The sequence below is a fragment of the Diadema antillarum genome, unplaced genomic scaffold (genome assembly GCF_040938485.1).
Source record: "Diadema antillarum isolate AM-2024a unplaced genomic scaffold, OU_Dant_1.0 seq00001104_RagTag, whole genome shotgun sequence".
NCBI classification, from domain to species: domain Eukaryota; kingdom Metazoa; phylum Echinodermata; class Echinoidea; order Diadematoida; family Diadematidae; genus Diadema; species Diadema antillarum.
Genome location: NW_027271920.1, coordinates 79,980 through 96,760, shown reverse-complemented (window position 1 = coordinate 96,760; position 16,781 = coordinate 79,980). Strand labels below are relative to the sequence as shown.

The 16,781-nt window shown below is 36.6% G+C and overlaps 1 protein-coding gene across 1 annotated transcript in view; it reads left to right on the top strand.

The window, feature by feature from the left end:
* LOC139743727 (uncharacterized) overlaps positions 1-15,164 on the top strand; it is a 47,000-nt gene extending 31,836 nt beyond the window's left edge. The window contains exons 9-16 of the mRNA XM_071654178.1: positions 482-565; positions 3,577-3,634; positions 4,076-4,327; positions 6,076-6,150; positions 7,252-7,317; positions 8,151-8,300; positions 10,200-10,312; positions 14,970-15,164. Coding sequence (XP_071510279.1) covers positions 482-565; positions 3,577-3,634; positions 4,076-4,327; positions 6,076-6,150; positions 7,252-7,317; positions 8,151-8,300; positions 10,200-10,312; positions 14,970-15,164 — 993 coding nt within the window. The remainder of the gene's footprint in view (positions 1-481; positions 566-3,576; positions 3,635-4,075; positions 4,328-6,075; positions 6,151-7,251; positions 7,318-8,150; positions 8,301-10,199; positions 10,313-14,969) is intronic.
* The last annotated feature ends 1,617 nt before the right edge of the window (positions 15,165-16,781 follow it).

Genomic DNA, 16,781 nt, shown 5'->3' with positions numbered 1-16,781 from the left:
AAGCGTATGATTGACTAGTTCGACCCATTTCACATATTATGAGTCCTCATATAAAATCATGGTGTGCGACTTTTTGTTGGTTTTGTGATGCACGGTCACATATATCTTTTGTAACCTAGCCAACAACAGCAGTCCTCATCCATGCCCACAGTACAGTGGGCAGTTTGTAGGTCATCACATTCTTGCCCCGCATGGCAATTCTCAATAGCCACTTTATCATTACTACAGGGGATGGCATCATGATTGATACAGAAATTTCCAGTGTGTTTTTCAGTGGTCCAAAAGTGAAAAAAAAAAAATATCACAAGTGTAGAAATATAGTAAATAGTTTAAGAAATGAACAAACAAATGATGTGGTGCTTTACTCAAATTTGCACAAGGATGAGAAACTACTCTCTCTTTTCTAATTGGCCATAGTATTATGAGCCCTCATCTATACACAGTCTATATGGAATCCATTTCCTCCTCCCCCTACTCACAGAATAAAGTTAGTAAACCAGTCACAGAACCTGTCTTCACCAACATTGCCTGGACCTGCATGGAGCCTGGAAGATATGAAATACAGGTATGAAATTCCTGAGAGTATTTGAAACATGTCCTTACTACTGATATTACTCATATTGCTAATCCTAATTCTGCTTGTACCGGTAAGGCATTATCACTGTGCCCTCATTCATGTGTAATGTATCTCATCAAATATTTCCTTTATGTTTATTATATTTGCCATGGAAAGGATCATAACACCAATATTCTAAAATGCTCTCTTAGATGGACCTGGGAAAATGTTTTAAAAGTTGTTATTGAACATCCAGTAATTGAAGAAAGTATAGTTCAATTATGATGTCAGTCAATATAGAAATCTAGGACAAAGATATCAAGGTATATCCAAAGTGGCTCTAGACCCAATCACATTTGTGAAATGCTCCAATGAAGATAATATGGCTATTGTGTGCCCACATACTCCCATTTTATAAATGTTTTTGAGTGTGTTTGTTTGTGAATAATGGAATTCTTGAATTTTAGAAATCAAATTTACAAGCGGCACTTCTGAATTTTCATGAAGACATGTTTATGGCTTAGATAGACAATCATCCTGTCCATTCATAAGAACTTTTTTGAAGTCAAAACTGATGGTATAAGCAGATAGTTGTGAGTAGTAGGTTTACCATGAAGTGCTATAAACTACTACTTGAAAAAAAGAGAAACACTAAAACTGAAAAAGAAGCTCCCTGCAGTTGTAGCTATTCCCATTCAGCTTCTTTTTTTTTGTCTCAAGCATCTAGTTGTTAATTTCACTGTGTTTTTCTAATCTTGTAATTCTAGATTGTACAGTTGATTTACATGTGATTTGTCTTCACAAGAGCCTTCTAAAGCTACGGACCATTGATTTGTTTTTTAACATTTAATACTTTTTATAAGTTTGTTCCTGTAAACCCAGAAGCCCTTGTGGCAGGAAAATTGGAGCTGATGTTGTGTGTGTGGTTTTTTGTTTTTTTGGTTGTTGTTGTTGTTGTTGTTGTTGTTGTTGTTTTTTTTTTTTTTGGGGGGGGGTTGTGTGTGTGTGTTTTTTTTTTGTTGTTTGTTTGTTTGTTTGTTTGTTTTTGTTTGTTTGTGTTTTTTTTTTTTTTTTGGGGGGGGGGGGTTTCCAGCATAAAACTTCCATGTATCAGTAACTGGCATTCAATCTATTGTGTAGACAAAAACTTATGCGTGCAATTTACCTTTCAAATATTGGCTTGTGAAATTTGCAAAAGTTTTGCCGGTAGAAATTTTTGGGTTCATTGTATATATCTGAAATTTCCAGATTCTCAGGGTTTTTTATTCTTTTTTTTAATTGTTTCTTGATAAATACATTTTAGTGAGGGCTATCATAGAAACAAAGTGTAAGATACCACAAGATAATAACACTTTGTTCAAATATGCACGAGATAATCCTAATCCATAATGAAATGCTGCAGGTGATTAATTGCTGAAACAGTTCAGAAAGCAAGAGTAACTATGTGCTGCAAAAACTTAGATTTAAAGACATATTGAACCATTGTACCGTAAATATCAGGGCATTGAGATATCAAATACTTTTAACTTTAACGAATATCACAATTCTCATATTTCACTCAAATCTCTGTATTTTGCACTTATGTCTGCTTGAAAATTCTGCAACTTTATCAGGCCGATGCAGTAATAGGTCACAAGTTTAAGGTGTTTGATGGGTTTCAATGGCCGTATGCTATGTTGCCAATCTAGTAAAATTAATGATTTCACACTGACCAAAATATTGCTGTGTATCATACAATGTATGTTAATTGTCAGAACATATCACCAGATATACAGAACCCATGCCAGAGCCCAAATATTCCTCATGTAAACACTCACTTCAAGTCCTTGCTGTCTCTAGTTTGTCTGCAAGTTATATTTTTTCTCTATCTTTAATAATCTTAGCATAAATAAAGACATAGAATATGACTGAGAAAGGCTGTATTGTGCATCTATTTGATGTTATCAATAACATGGTGTATTTTGTGGAACTGAATGTGCCACTTTGTCAGCTACAACCCACTCAAGAATCTGAATGTTTACACATTCTTTCGAGTGTATTCATAATGTCTTGCCCTTTGTTCATCAATCCAAAAATGAAATGGGGTATTTGCTTTCAAATACCACAGGTAATCAAATTATAATGTGTGTGTATGCGTGTGTGTGTGTGTGTGTGTGCATCTGTCTGAGGTTTTGAGATTTTTTTTAAAACAAAGTAAATGTTGCATATCTGTCCTTGGCTAAGCATTCTTGTTTGCATTACCAGAACCAGTTAATTGTTTGAGCACTTGCCAATAGAGTAGGTGGCTGAGTGTGTGACTTCATAGTATGGGGTATATGCTTTGTATGTGTCCTTATGGTGATGAGTGTGTCCAAAATCATTGACAAAATGGCTGCTTTGATAAGGTTTTGTAAAGGACAGTTTTTAGCTAGTCTCATATGTGACCCACCACATCAAAACCAAATCCTATTTTATTTTTTATTGATAAACCTTGGGAATAGTGAACTTTATTTCATTTTTTGATGGATGAACTATCAGAATAACAAATTTTATTTTATTTTCAGGTCAACAAACCTGCAGAACAACAAATTGTAACAGTCTTATCAGGTTGTCCCCTTCTAACTTAACAAGAGAGGAACCACTGTGTCTCTGAGAATCATCAAACATAAAATATGACGTGCACACTTTGATGATCCCACTCGCACATTTGCTTGATCAGAGCACAGCCATTGAAAACCGAATGGTGCGGTCCATTTTTCACACAAAGAGCTGGCAAATAGTTCAGATCCCTGGTGGTTCATCATAAATAAATGGAATTCAATTCATTTCAATTCATTAATTTTCAGTCTTCTTTTTCCAACAAAACATAACACAAAATAAATCAGGAATCATATCATAAACGTAGACATTCGACTTTGCAAAGGATGATTGATACAGTTTTCCGATGGTATAGACTGGACACTTTGTGTCGTATGAATAAATTCATTACTTTTTTTTTTGTATCCTCATTCAAATATTTTGTATACTTCTTTCATCACTAGATTGATGCCAGACCATGTGAATTATGCATACCATCGCTGCATGTCATCACTGTTAATGGTAAGATGAACTGGTATGCTATGGTGTTTGAAACCTCAAATGATATTGCCAACCATCTAATAAATCATTTGAAAGTTTTAAAACTTCACCACCGCCTGTCAAATACGATGACTATGATAACAGATACAGAAATCTAAATTTGTGAAAATCAAAAATGTTGATATTATACCCACTTCTTAGTCATAATCTAAAGTGTGTTGAGATGCAAAAATTCTAGTGTTTCAATGCTGACATTCTCTTTTTGAGTGCACCTCTGTTTGTCTCTGTTTTGTCTGTCTGTCTGTTTGTCTGTCTGTCTCTGTGATATTTGTACACGAATGTGTGTATTTAACATAAACTGTATACTCAGTCCCTTCAGAAAAGTAATAATTTCAGCATTAAGGACATAGGTGAATAGTTTCATTGACTGATTGTGTTCACCCACACATAAAATGTTGTCAGCTGGCAAGCCGAGCATCGAGGGCTGTCCCACTGGGCCTCTGCATGCAGAAGTCAGCGACAGCGGGGCTGCCGTTCTCAACTGGGAAGAGCCAAGGGCTGTTACCTCGTCGTGCAACAATATGCCCAGGCTGCAATGGAATCAGACACATAGGCCGCAGCACGAATTCACAGAAAGCGCCGAGGTGGTCTACATGTTCTGGTGGTACGACAGTGCCGTGGCAGTCTGCCGCTTCCATGTAAACATCACAAAAGGTAAAAATCTCAGGGCATTACAGGTTGATAAGGATTCATGCAGTGATGATTTGAAACATACTTTTTTTTTTGTATTACAAGGGATGATATTCAATTCAAGTCAATTCATTCATTTTCATTCTTTTTCCGACAAAAGATAACACAGAATAAATCAGAATTTATATCATAAACATATACATTAGACTTAGCAAAGGATAAATGATATAGATAAAGATGTGCATGCATACTGGCAAAAAATACAAAGTTATGCTTCAGTTGAGAAAAAAAGAAAAGAATTTAGAGGTCCTCTAAGAAGCAAGCTTGTACATTGTGAACCACTCAAAGAAAAATCTTATGAAATACTTGTTTGCAAATACTTGGCACAAATATAATTTAGGACAAGATGAAATAAAACAGGAGAGACACAACAAAATGACACGACTTGACAGAATAGATGGAAAGAATGGAAGGAAAGAAAAAAGAAAGAAAGAAAGAGAAAAAGAAAAAAAAAGAAAAAAAAAAGAGAGAATGCCTACAGCTGACCAAGGAAACAGAGGAGGGAATTGAGGAGGTGCTTCAAACAGCTGGTGGCTGCACGCAGCTGTGCAAGGATTATGATGACTAATTCATTACATTATAATGAATTCAGTGATTGATTGATTGATTGATAAATTGATTAATGGATGGATGCATGCATGGATGATGAACCCTGACACTATTTTACAGTAGCATAAAATGCCAGTAAAATTGTAATTCATGCGTATGTTTATAAGTTGATATTAGCAGATGCTCTGTAATTATGAGTTGTTATGAAAGTAAACTAGCATTATTTGCTCTTGTCTGGTATTGATTTTTTTTCTCTGTCACATGATATTTTTCTAATTAAAATGTTGATACCCCTAAACATACTATCTATGCATTTGTAAAGCAAACTATGAATAAGATTTTTTTAAAGGGAAATATTGATATTCTCAGTGTGATCAAATGATAATGGCAAAAACACTGGCTGGCAACAGCTTAAACTGTATACCTAGTTTGCCAAATTATCACAATTTCGTACCAAACTTTAATCAGTTTCACTGTGTATCGTACACTTCATAATTTTACTACCTTTGTTTGTGTATAGGCCTATAATCACATTTTCCTGATATTTATTGCAACTGCTGTTCATTGATAAAATGAAGGAATTCAAATTCTTCAAGCTTTTATATGTGTATGCACATATGAACATAAATATATCTACAAGTATATCTATATATTTTGTATATACAATATTTTATATGAGTGTACAATACGCATTCATATTCATATACATATACCTTTAATTTATTATGTGAGGGGCTGTTAGGGATGTAAAGATGCTCTAAATGATTGTTGTTCGTAATTTCAATTCAATTGAAATATTGATTTATTCCACATACAAAAAAAAATCTGCTTTATAAATGTCTCATGTGTCTTTCCATCTTCTCTTAGGATCTATGAACTGTAAAACAAAAGGATGCATACCATTTTGTATATAATATGTGGTGTGATTTCTGTTCTTTTAGGTTAATGTCTGTCATTTATCACACAATTGGCAGATGAGAATATATGGTTGCAGTCCGTATCACAAAGTTTGCAATATCTATGCCAGTTCAAGTGGGCGGGGGGGAAGGATTAACAATATAACCACCCCTCTTGTTTACATTATTCATTGTCCATGAGAGACAGACAGTATTTACTTGTCACTTGTAATTATTTGGTCCTTGAAAAATGCTTCCCATCCTCAGCTGTGCAAACCACTAAAGTGCCATCTGCTGACCACCGAGTGACCACTGAAAAATCCTCACGTGGAGCAAGACCAGGTAATTAATCCATCAGCTGCATAAACTCGGGGAATCATGTACAAAATATAATTATGTGGTGATTTCATAATCTTGTTTGAAACAGGTTAATTGCTGAAGTGGTCAACTTTGTGATCATTGAGTGCAGTGTTTTCATGCATCTTTGTAATGTACTGTGTACGACGCAGCAGTACACTGTATCTGCAGGTGTGTACATGTCATTCATGTTGGGATCAGTGTTATTATACTTTTTCGTGCTGTTTAATTGATGAATAGCACCTGACTTGTGAAATTCGAAAAAGTAAACACCCCATTAAATAATTATGTTGTGTACAGTATCTCTCTAAGAACTTGTATGCCATATTCTAGGACATGATATGTAAATATTTGGAATTGTAATCAATCATGAAAGAAAAATATTATTCAGAGGGGTGAAGGATCAGGTGTGAACTGCTGATCTGTAAATTAACAGACATGTTGGAAAAAGGAACCAGTGGGACTCAAACCTGTCACCTACTGCTTTCCGAGCAGCGACACTACCACCAGGCTGTCCCTGGTTGCGGGCAGTGACACGATGAACTAGGAACAAATACCCAAGCTTCAAAATTCTGACATTGTTATAAAATGTTAAGTAGTCCAAGGTGGACAAGGCATATTAAATGAAAGAAAGATATTATTCAGAGGGGTGAAGGTTAAGGTGTGAATTTCTTCAGTTTGTCTCTCTCTACAAATTAAATTTGTAGAGGGAAACAATGTTGTTAATTTGCAGATCAGCAGTTAGGATCTTCAATCTGATTTGTAGAGGGAGACGAAATTGAAGAAACTCACACCTGATAATTCATCGAGCCAAAATTTCTTTTATTTCAAGCTAAGTTTGTTTTTGCCTTTATTTGATGTAGGCCTGCATGAGTTCCATGAAGGTTCTCCACAACTATTTGTGTCACCATGGAATTCCTACGTATATAATTTGATGGGATTATTTGTGATCAAAATCTCATCTCTCTTTAGATGCAGTGATGCATACCTTCCCAAGATATCGTTCTTCTGACTTATAAACCATTATCATTTCAGAGTTTACATTTGACTAATGAATAATTATTGCTCTTTTATATGCTATTACAGAACTTGACTTCACCACAGCCAAACAAGGCGCAAGCCCTCCAAGACCAGACAGTGTCGTGGGAGAAGGTAATCATGGCACATCAGAGTGCATATATTATTTGCCAGAATATAGCACTGAAAAGTACATACCAAAACTTTAAGATACTGGACAAAACTCCATGAGAGAGGGAAGGAAATCAACAGGTTTCCTTGGCATTCAAGTTTATTCCTAGTGAATGTCTATATTTCAGGTTTATGTTTCACTGTCAATTTTGTAGGTATTAGGAATTATTTACTTACATTGACTAAAGAAGAAAGTGACATTTAACCTTTGTTAACTAGTGAACAGTGACTCATAAGAATTGGTTGTGATAAGATAACACTAAATTATTTTGCTCTGTTGCACAATATTGTCATGCACTGACCATCATGATTACATAGGGAAGTGGGCATCTTTTCCCAATATTATGCACTTAATATCAACATTTTTTGTTGGGTTATCAATATCATGGGAGTCTAAAGTTATGTCTGTCTTGGAAATGGAGCTCATCAGGGCTATTTGGAAAAAAAAGGAAGAAGACATAATTCTTATCATTTCATCATGTTTGGAGTCAGTACTAGTTTCTGACAGTGCTACACAAAGTAACTGTACAAAGTAAGTATATATAACTGTTCTGTAAAGTTAGCTTAAATGGCAGTTTCTCTTCGGCAAAATGAAAATATGAAACTCAAGCCTCACAGTACCTTGACTCTCAGAGCCAGAACAGATTCAACTCTTCAGTGTGGTGGTTTCCGACTGTACTACACAACGTAACCGTTCAAAGTAATTATATATATTCTGTAAAGTTAGCCTAAATGACAGTTTCTCCAAGGCACAATGAAAATATGTAACTCCAGCCTCACAATACATTGACTCTCAGAGCCAGAACAGATTCCACTCTTCAGCGCGGTGGTTGTCGGCTGCGTCACGGGAGCCTGTCTGGTTGCCTTCCTCTTCTCCTGCTTCATCTGCGTCAAGTATCCCAGCGCCGGCAAGCAGTGCACTCAGATCATCATCAGGACTTGTAAAGGTATGGTCGGACTCTTATCACATCCAAGCTCCTGCAATAGAAGAGCTCTTCACATATATGTAATATTATTTTTACCACACTCCCATGGTAAATCCTATAAACAGATATGAACTGATGTTTGTATTTTCAGAGCATGCTTGCAGTTATTGCCAAAAGCATCTCAACTGTATGCTGTCACCCTCATGCCATATCTGTTTTATAAACCAAATAAAAATTTATGAATTTTTACTTTTTCAATCACAATTGTACTAGTCAATTCACACATCTGTGCTGTCATAGATGTTTGCATGGAATCACATAGGACAAGGATTGCCTCTCTCCATACGGAATCAAAGCATTTACAGTACATGCCCATGATATGTACCGCTATGAACCAAAAGAGGTTACAGTTCATTATTCCAAAGGTTTGTGATTCTCGAAGTTCATAGTTCTTCACATGAAAGAAGGTGCATTAATCTGAACTAAAATAAGATTCATCATTCCGATGGTCATGTTCATCTGTAAATCAAATAATGTTCATTGACCTGAAATGTAACAAGGTTAATTATTCCAAAGGTTCTGTTAATCCAAGAATGAAATAAACCTCATTTAGTGACAAAATATGTCATTATCATGACAAAAATGGGAGGGTATTACACAATGAAGACACACACATTTTCATGACACATACATGCGAGACATGTATAAATACACACATAAACACACGATACACATACTTACTGACTTAATGGAAAACAAACATAATCTGCATTGTTATAGATGACCCTTATTACATTGTCAGATTAATGAACCTTCATAATATTAAGAAGCCTCATTTCGTTTTCAGATTACCGAACCTTCAGAATACGGAATCTTGGGAATAACGACCCATATTTCGTTTTGGGACTAACAAACCTTTGGAATAGCAAACCTTAATCACGCCACAAATGTTCAAATTAACAAACCCCTTTTCCTTTTCAGATTAAAGAACCTCTAGGTATAGGGAATTTGTGCATTTTGGAACAGTAAACCTTATTTCATTTTCGTAGTAACAAACCTTTATAATAAGAAATATCACCCCTAAAAAGGGCCGTTTAGTACCATGGGGCTGAAAGCAGTTGTTGAAATCAAACTTCAAACATATTTAAAAAAATCAAAATCAAGGAAATCGATTGAAATATATAAAGATATGACCCTGCATCAGAGAAGTCACCATATTTTTATGTGTTTTATGGAATAAACTCTATAGCACTTTTTTTCAGGATTTGTCTCACAGGGTCTCTATTAAACCCTGTATGAATATACATGTGTGTGTGTATATCATATATATATATATATATATATATATACATATATATATATATATATATATATTCATATATATATATATATATATATATATATATATATATGTGTTGATAAGGTAGTCCACATGTTGGCAAGATAAAAAGATAAGTAACAAAACTGCAACAAAGTTCATGCTGTATTCACCAACGGTTTATTTCTTCACACAAATTTTCGAGCGTCTCACCGCCCTTTATAAAGTGTTGATACTGAGAGAACAATAACAAAATTAAGCCATAACAATATATTGCAATCGTGTTACCAAGGATGCGCGCTTTAACGCATCAATGCTAGGCATCCTTAACACCCAGCACACATCCTGGCAACAGTGCAATGTTACGTCACAATGAAATGACAATGAGTATAAAGCATATATAAAAAAACTTGGCACGACTGATACAGAAGTAATTCCTCTGAAGACGCAGCTGCGGTGGTGATGTAAAAGCAGTGCATTATTTCTTTCAAAATTCAACATACATATATATATATATATACATATGAATATATGCATAATTTTGTTAAACAATGTGATCCCAATTTTTGCATGAAATTTCATTCTTTGATTTCATGACATAGGAAGCAGAGCAAGGGAAGGAAACACTCCGCCGCCTGACTTAGACCTAAAGTCTGTTTCGTCTTGGCAACCTGGTGGAATACCGGAACTGGAAAGGGCACCGAGCTTCGAGAGCGTATGGAGTCCTTACCCCGGGGCTAGCTACTACAGAATCACCCCTAATCCCATGCAGTTAATAAGAAGCAGTCCCAATGTGGATGACAATTGGACAGATGGAGGAGAAAGAGGAGGGGGAGGAGGAGGAGGAGGAGGTGATGGAGGATGGAGAAGAGGAGGAGAAAGAGAAGGAGGAGGAGGAGGAGGAGGATACCAACACCAGGCGCATATCCCAAGCCATGTGAGAAATTTCCCTTGTTCCGCTTCTTGTTTAGCTTATTTGAGGAAGTCGGTAAAACCACCACCCCTTAACCCATTTAGGATGAGTCCCGAGTATACTCTGGCAAGCGTCTACGGGAAATGCTTGTTGTAGTAAAATCAAACCATCCTCAACAGGTTGAGCTTGTCAAACGCACATTGTTAATGCAATATCATGCCCTGCATAACATTCATGAGTATGTAACACGTACATTGTATATGTGTTTGTGTGTGTGTGTGTGTGTGTGTGTGCGTGTGTGCATTTGTGTAATATACTGAGGAGTTTAATAGGGAGTTAGATATATGAAATATGCTGTATTGTATCATAAATATATGTATATAGATATTTATGTAATGCCTATTAGGGTAAATACCGGCATTTGATTAGCTGTTTGACATTGATCATTCACCGCGTTTCACTATGACGTCATCATCCATGCAATTTTGGCTCCATTTAACATGCAGTTTTGGATCCATACAATTTGCTCCATTGCACGCACACCCAGAGCCCACCATTTGGCACACTACGCATTTGCATGCCGTGTGTGTATGCGACAGTGCGCTAGCCTAAAGCGCTCAGTGAGCACTCTCGCGATCTCAGATTCTCTCGTTTCTGAATTGATAAAACATCAAATGACAAGGACCTATTTTGGGTGCTATGTAAAACAAATAATAAATGTTTTTCATTCGTGCAATGGACAGAACATTTCATAAAGTGAAAGATAAAATCTTTCATAAGGTGAAAGATAAAATCTTTAATCCATTCAACTCAGCTGCGTCTTGTTGAAAGGATCATTTTCATCTTTCACCTCATGAAATATTATGTCCATTGCACTCATAAACATTCATTATTTGTATAATATATAGACATATTGTAAATATACATGTATATCATCCATGTATATGGCCCTTGTATACTGTATACACATACATTGTACATATATGTATACGTGCATCTTTATATGTTTCATGTATGTGTGCATGTGTGTGTGTGTGTGTGTGTATGTATGTATGTTTGTAGACAGCACTAAGTAAGAGCAGTGACAAGTTTATGCCATATCAAGAATTAGAAACGGGACTCTTTGAATTAATTGAATACATGTAATGCGTGAGGTCCACATCTACCATAGATGACATGTAATTGTTTCTCCTGGTACTGCGAAGTTGTGCTGCTGAATCCACCAATACAGCCATGAGTTTCAGATTATTCATATATATTTATATATACTATTAATAAATGTGGGGAAATAGCAGCTTGTATCTGAGACATTTCATCTTTCCATGGCACCAAATTTGCTGCAATAACCTCTTGCTAACATGCCTTCACCTCAGTATCAAACAATCATCTCAGTAAAGATGTAAAAGATGTAAAAGGCTTGTTTGTGATTTGTCACCACAATAACCTGATAAACTTATGAAAATAACAGCCAGGAAACTACAAATAGAATTTGATCTAGGTGTAAGCAAAATAAATTTGTTCTCTGTTCCAAAAACCAACAGTTTTATCACAATTTCATCTCCCGCACAAATTTCAGGGTGAAAAATACTTTGAACTTCAGTAGATTGTTTTTTTGTGTTTTTTTTTTTTTGCACAGAAGCATTTACTAACATGCATTCATTAGACACATCATGTTCATATAATGAATATCCTGCAAATTTGAGAGCAAATTCATGTTTGAGCTATCTAATTCGGGTTTTCTTAAGCTGTTTTGTGTATATTAAGTGGTCAATTTGTAAATTATTGACACTTACTCAGACATCAATAAACATGTTACTGGTATTTGCGCTTAGAAACATTGTATTAAAGGACAAGTTCACCTTCATAGACATGTGGGTTGAGTGAATGCAGCAATATTAGTAGAACACATTAGTGAGAGTTTGAGCAAAATCGGAGAATCCGTTAAAAAGTTATGAATTTTTGAAGATTACGCTCAGTCACGGCTGGATGAAAAGACTACTATAGCTTGTGATGTCACATGAGTACAACGATATAAAGAAAGAATAAAGAAAATTCAACATATTTCCATTTTTCTCGCATAACAAAAGAACACTCGACTTCTCTCTTTCAGAAGGCAGGGGGCATTTTTAACTTTAACATAGCCATGTTGATTAGCAATTATTTTCCTCTTAGATGAAATCAAAACAGGCTATTTGTGTGCCCTTTCCCCTTACTTTTTCTTTGTATGTGTGTGTGTGTGTGTGTGTGTGTGTAAATCCTTGATAACAATTTTAGTTGTTGTGTTATTAGGAAAACGCTGTCATCTCATGAAGCATCATTATGCATGTTTATCCTGATGGCCACTGCAACCATTTTCAGCTTTGTAATGAAAGAATAAATGCAATAATCTACTTAATTTTGCATGTTAATGTTTCACTGAATGCTTGTAAAACTCAATTTTTCTTGGAAAATATCATTCTAACAAAATCTTTATTTTGTCATTGTTGTATTTTCATTTGCATAAAGCATTCTTGAAAAAAGTTGCAGAAATTGATTAAAATTGAAAATTTCCTTTCTTGGTTTCTTTTGTGGGTTTCTGTGGAAGGATCCCCAGAATAAAGTTTTGACAAATAATTATACCCCCGCCAAACGAAGTTTGAAGGGGGTATATAGGAATCAGTGGACGGTCGGTCGGGCGGTCGGTCGGGCGGTCGGGCGATCGGGCGGTCGGGCGGTCGGTCCGTTGCAAATCTTGCGTCGCGAACTACTTCCTCAGTTTTCAACCGATTCCCATAAAACTTGGCACAGATGTGTGCCTTGGGTTGTAGATGTGCAAGACATATTTTTTGACAGTACCCAAAAGTACGTTGCCATGGTAACGGCATATTATGGGCAAAAATGGGTACAAATCTTGCGTCGCGAACTACTTCCTCAGTTTTCAACCGAGACGTATTTTTTGACAGTACCCAAAAGTACATTGCCATGGTAACGGCATATTATGGGCAAAAATGGGTACAATTCTTGCGTCGCGAACTCCTCCCACAGTTTTTGATCAATTTTTATGAAATTAGGTACAGATGTTCATCTGAATATGTTAATGTGCAAGACACATATTTCCGCCGTGGCAAAAAGTGCATTGCCATGGTAACGGCATGTTATTGGTAAAATATAGGGCAAAATGCTTCATGGCAAAACTGCTTCATCAGTGTTCTTCCAATTCTCATGGAATTCATATTGAATGTTTGTCTTAGGATATAGGTCAGCATGACACATTTCTTGACAGTGACAAAAAGTATGTTGCCATGGTAACAGCTCACATATTATGAGCCAAAATGATGGAAAATTTTGTGTTGCAAACTACTTCCTCAGTTTTTGCCCAATTTCCATGAAACTTGGTACAGATGTGTGCCTTTGGTTGTAGATGTGCAAGACGCATTTTTCGACAGTACCCGAAAGTACGTTGCCATGGTAACGGCATATTAATGGCAGAAGATCAAGGAAAGATCTTGCGGATTTAACTACTTCCTCAGTTTTTTGACCAAAGCTTATCAAATGTTGTTTTGACCAAAGCTTATGAAATGTTGTTTGGCGGGGGTATAACCAGTCGCTGTAGCGACATTTCTAGTTTCATTTGGAATCTATGAGTCTGGAGGATATATTGATACCAAATTGGTATCTTTATGAGGCACAAAGGTGACAGGATACTTCTTTATAGATGAAGGATCATGTTATGTCAACAAAAACGGGTGGTCCACAAAGGAATTTGAGCATGTCACTGCAACATCAAAATAGAATGCCTTCAACATGTGAAAAACATGCGCAAACGTCAAACTACTTGGAAAATTTGTGCACAATACATGAGACAGAACATTGAGCATGGACAGCACAATAGGAAATAAGTCACAAAATATTGCACACTGTACACGCTCGTGATGTGCACTTCTCGCACATACAATTTCCACAATATTCTCACATTCAGAGGTTACAAGTTGTGGACCACCCTGAAAAGTCTGCCAGGTAGTAAAGTATGGATAGCAGTGAAGAGACAACATACTTTGACTGATCTTGCAACCACTCATTCTTAACCTTTTGAGGACGGACTGATTTTGCTGCATTACTTATTTCTCATTGACACCTGCCTGAGTATTCTCGGAACTTGTCTTCAACGGGTTAATCGTAAACATACTCTGGGTAGTTTCATTGCAACATTGACCACCTCTTGTTTTGTCCTGCGATATTTCTGCCCTAATGAATGTATTTTCATGAAAGAAATACTGTTGTAGTCATGTCAAGGCAAATTTGCTGAAGAAAAATGCACAATCTTGATAAATAGAGAAAGATGGAAAGAACTAAAGTGATATTTGAGACAATTGGCACAAGCCTCAAGTTTGTAAACCATGTAACAATGTATTGAAGAAGACAGCTGTCCCCTGTTAAGTATGGCTGACAGCCTTTTTTTACACTTTTTTTTTGCATACAGCAAATAAGTGACGAGAACTTAGAGAGTGGGATTTGGTCTGGAGCGAGGAACGACTACGGGCCATGGGATGGTACACGGGAAGAATCAGCCAAGATGAGACCAGAATCGCGGAAGAGCGTGATCTCCAGTAGCAGCGAGATCTCCAGTAGCAGTGAGATCTCCAGTAGCAAGGACAATTGCTATGATAGCGGTTGACAAGGGTTGTGCCAATGGATAGGGCTGTGTGTGATTTCAGGTCTGCCAGGTACATACGTCCTTTTGGTCCCAGTGGTGGAGCCCAGCCACGGCAGCCACGCACATCAGACTCCAACAACAGAGAGCACGTAGTTCTGGGTGGCGTTGACCGCCTCTAGAATGGCACTTGGATTATCAGAAGGGTAGTTGAGGTATATTCTCCGAACCCTTCTGACCATTGTTCATCACGTGGCAGTCTGCACAAGCACCGGATGCTCGCACGAATAATCACGCCATGAACGTTACGCATGGGCCATTCAGCACTTCATCACGCACAAGTATAACCATCGTAGGTCTTGTCTTCACGAAAAGCCATAGATAGGGACATGATACGAAAGGATCTCGGCAATCAGATGAAGATTCTCTCTGTCCGCGATATTAAACATTGTGTGAATACTCTGTCTGTGTGGCTTAGATATGAAATGAGCTGAGGTCTGTGAGCCTTGATATACTTGTGTTGGCTAATTTTAGGTATATACATGTAGTGCACAAAATATGAAAGAAACTGCTGGTTGGTATGCTTCCATATCTGTTTGTCAATTTTGCACCAATGGCAGGGACATAGGTACATACTGTATACGGCAAGTATTTCGCGAGATTTTTATTTTCGTGAATTTTGCGAGTCAGGTGCCGTTCGCAAAATTAAAGACACGCGAAAATATTGACTCTGATCCTGATGTGGATGTGACGTACGCAATGTACATTTCTCCATTCAGTACAGGACTCCACGATTTTAACCACCCGCGAAATCGTCGGAGATTCACGATTCACGAAAATTTAGACTCGCGAAATATATGGCGTATACAGTAGTTGTATGGCAAACTCTCGAGAGTCATGATATGGGACACCATAGTATATAAACTGGTTGAATACTGTATATCTCATGTGGAATATGATCAGTGCATTTGATTTACTCACAGAAAACCTGTCAGTACTGCTGTGTTATTATCAACTTATAAGTGTTGGTCTCAAACCTACTGACATTTACTGTTTTATTTTTGTCCTTGATTTGTTATTTTGTGTTTGTTGAACTGTTATATTTTGTCATTCTGTTGCAGGGCCCCCTAGGATAACAGTGTGTAAACCACTGATGGGGCTACCCTGGGTAAAGAAAACTGAATAAATAAATAAATAAATGAATGAATAAATATGATGCAACTGCAATTGCCCCACAAAAGAAGTCCTATTGAATCACCAATCAATTCAAAGCAATCATTATGCTGTATAAGTGGAAACTGTGATTATACAGTTGACAAAAAAAAAAAATTATGTTTATTACAAAATAAGCAGTTTATTTATTTTTTCACTCTTGTGATTATGCATATTCTAGTCTTGGGTGTAGCAAGATGTGTACAAAACATGATGCCACAACATTTTTAGCTGGATTGATTTTATCACACAAAATGCTTCTCTTTGATCTGTCCCTTGTCTGGTCATTCTGATAATGCCTGTCTGATAGACAATTTTGATTTGTAGCAACCTTTAATACCTTCTCCCACAGGGTTTCACGGTGTGTACCAACACCAAACTAGCATAGGACTTACTGTGTACAATCCTTTGCCACTTTGCATAACTTTG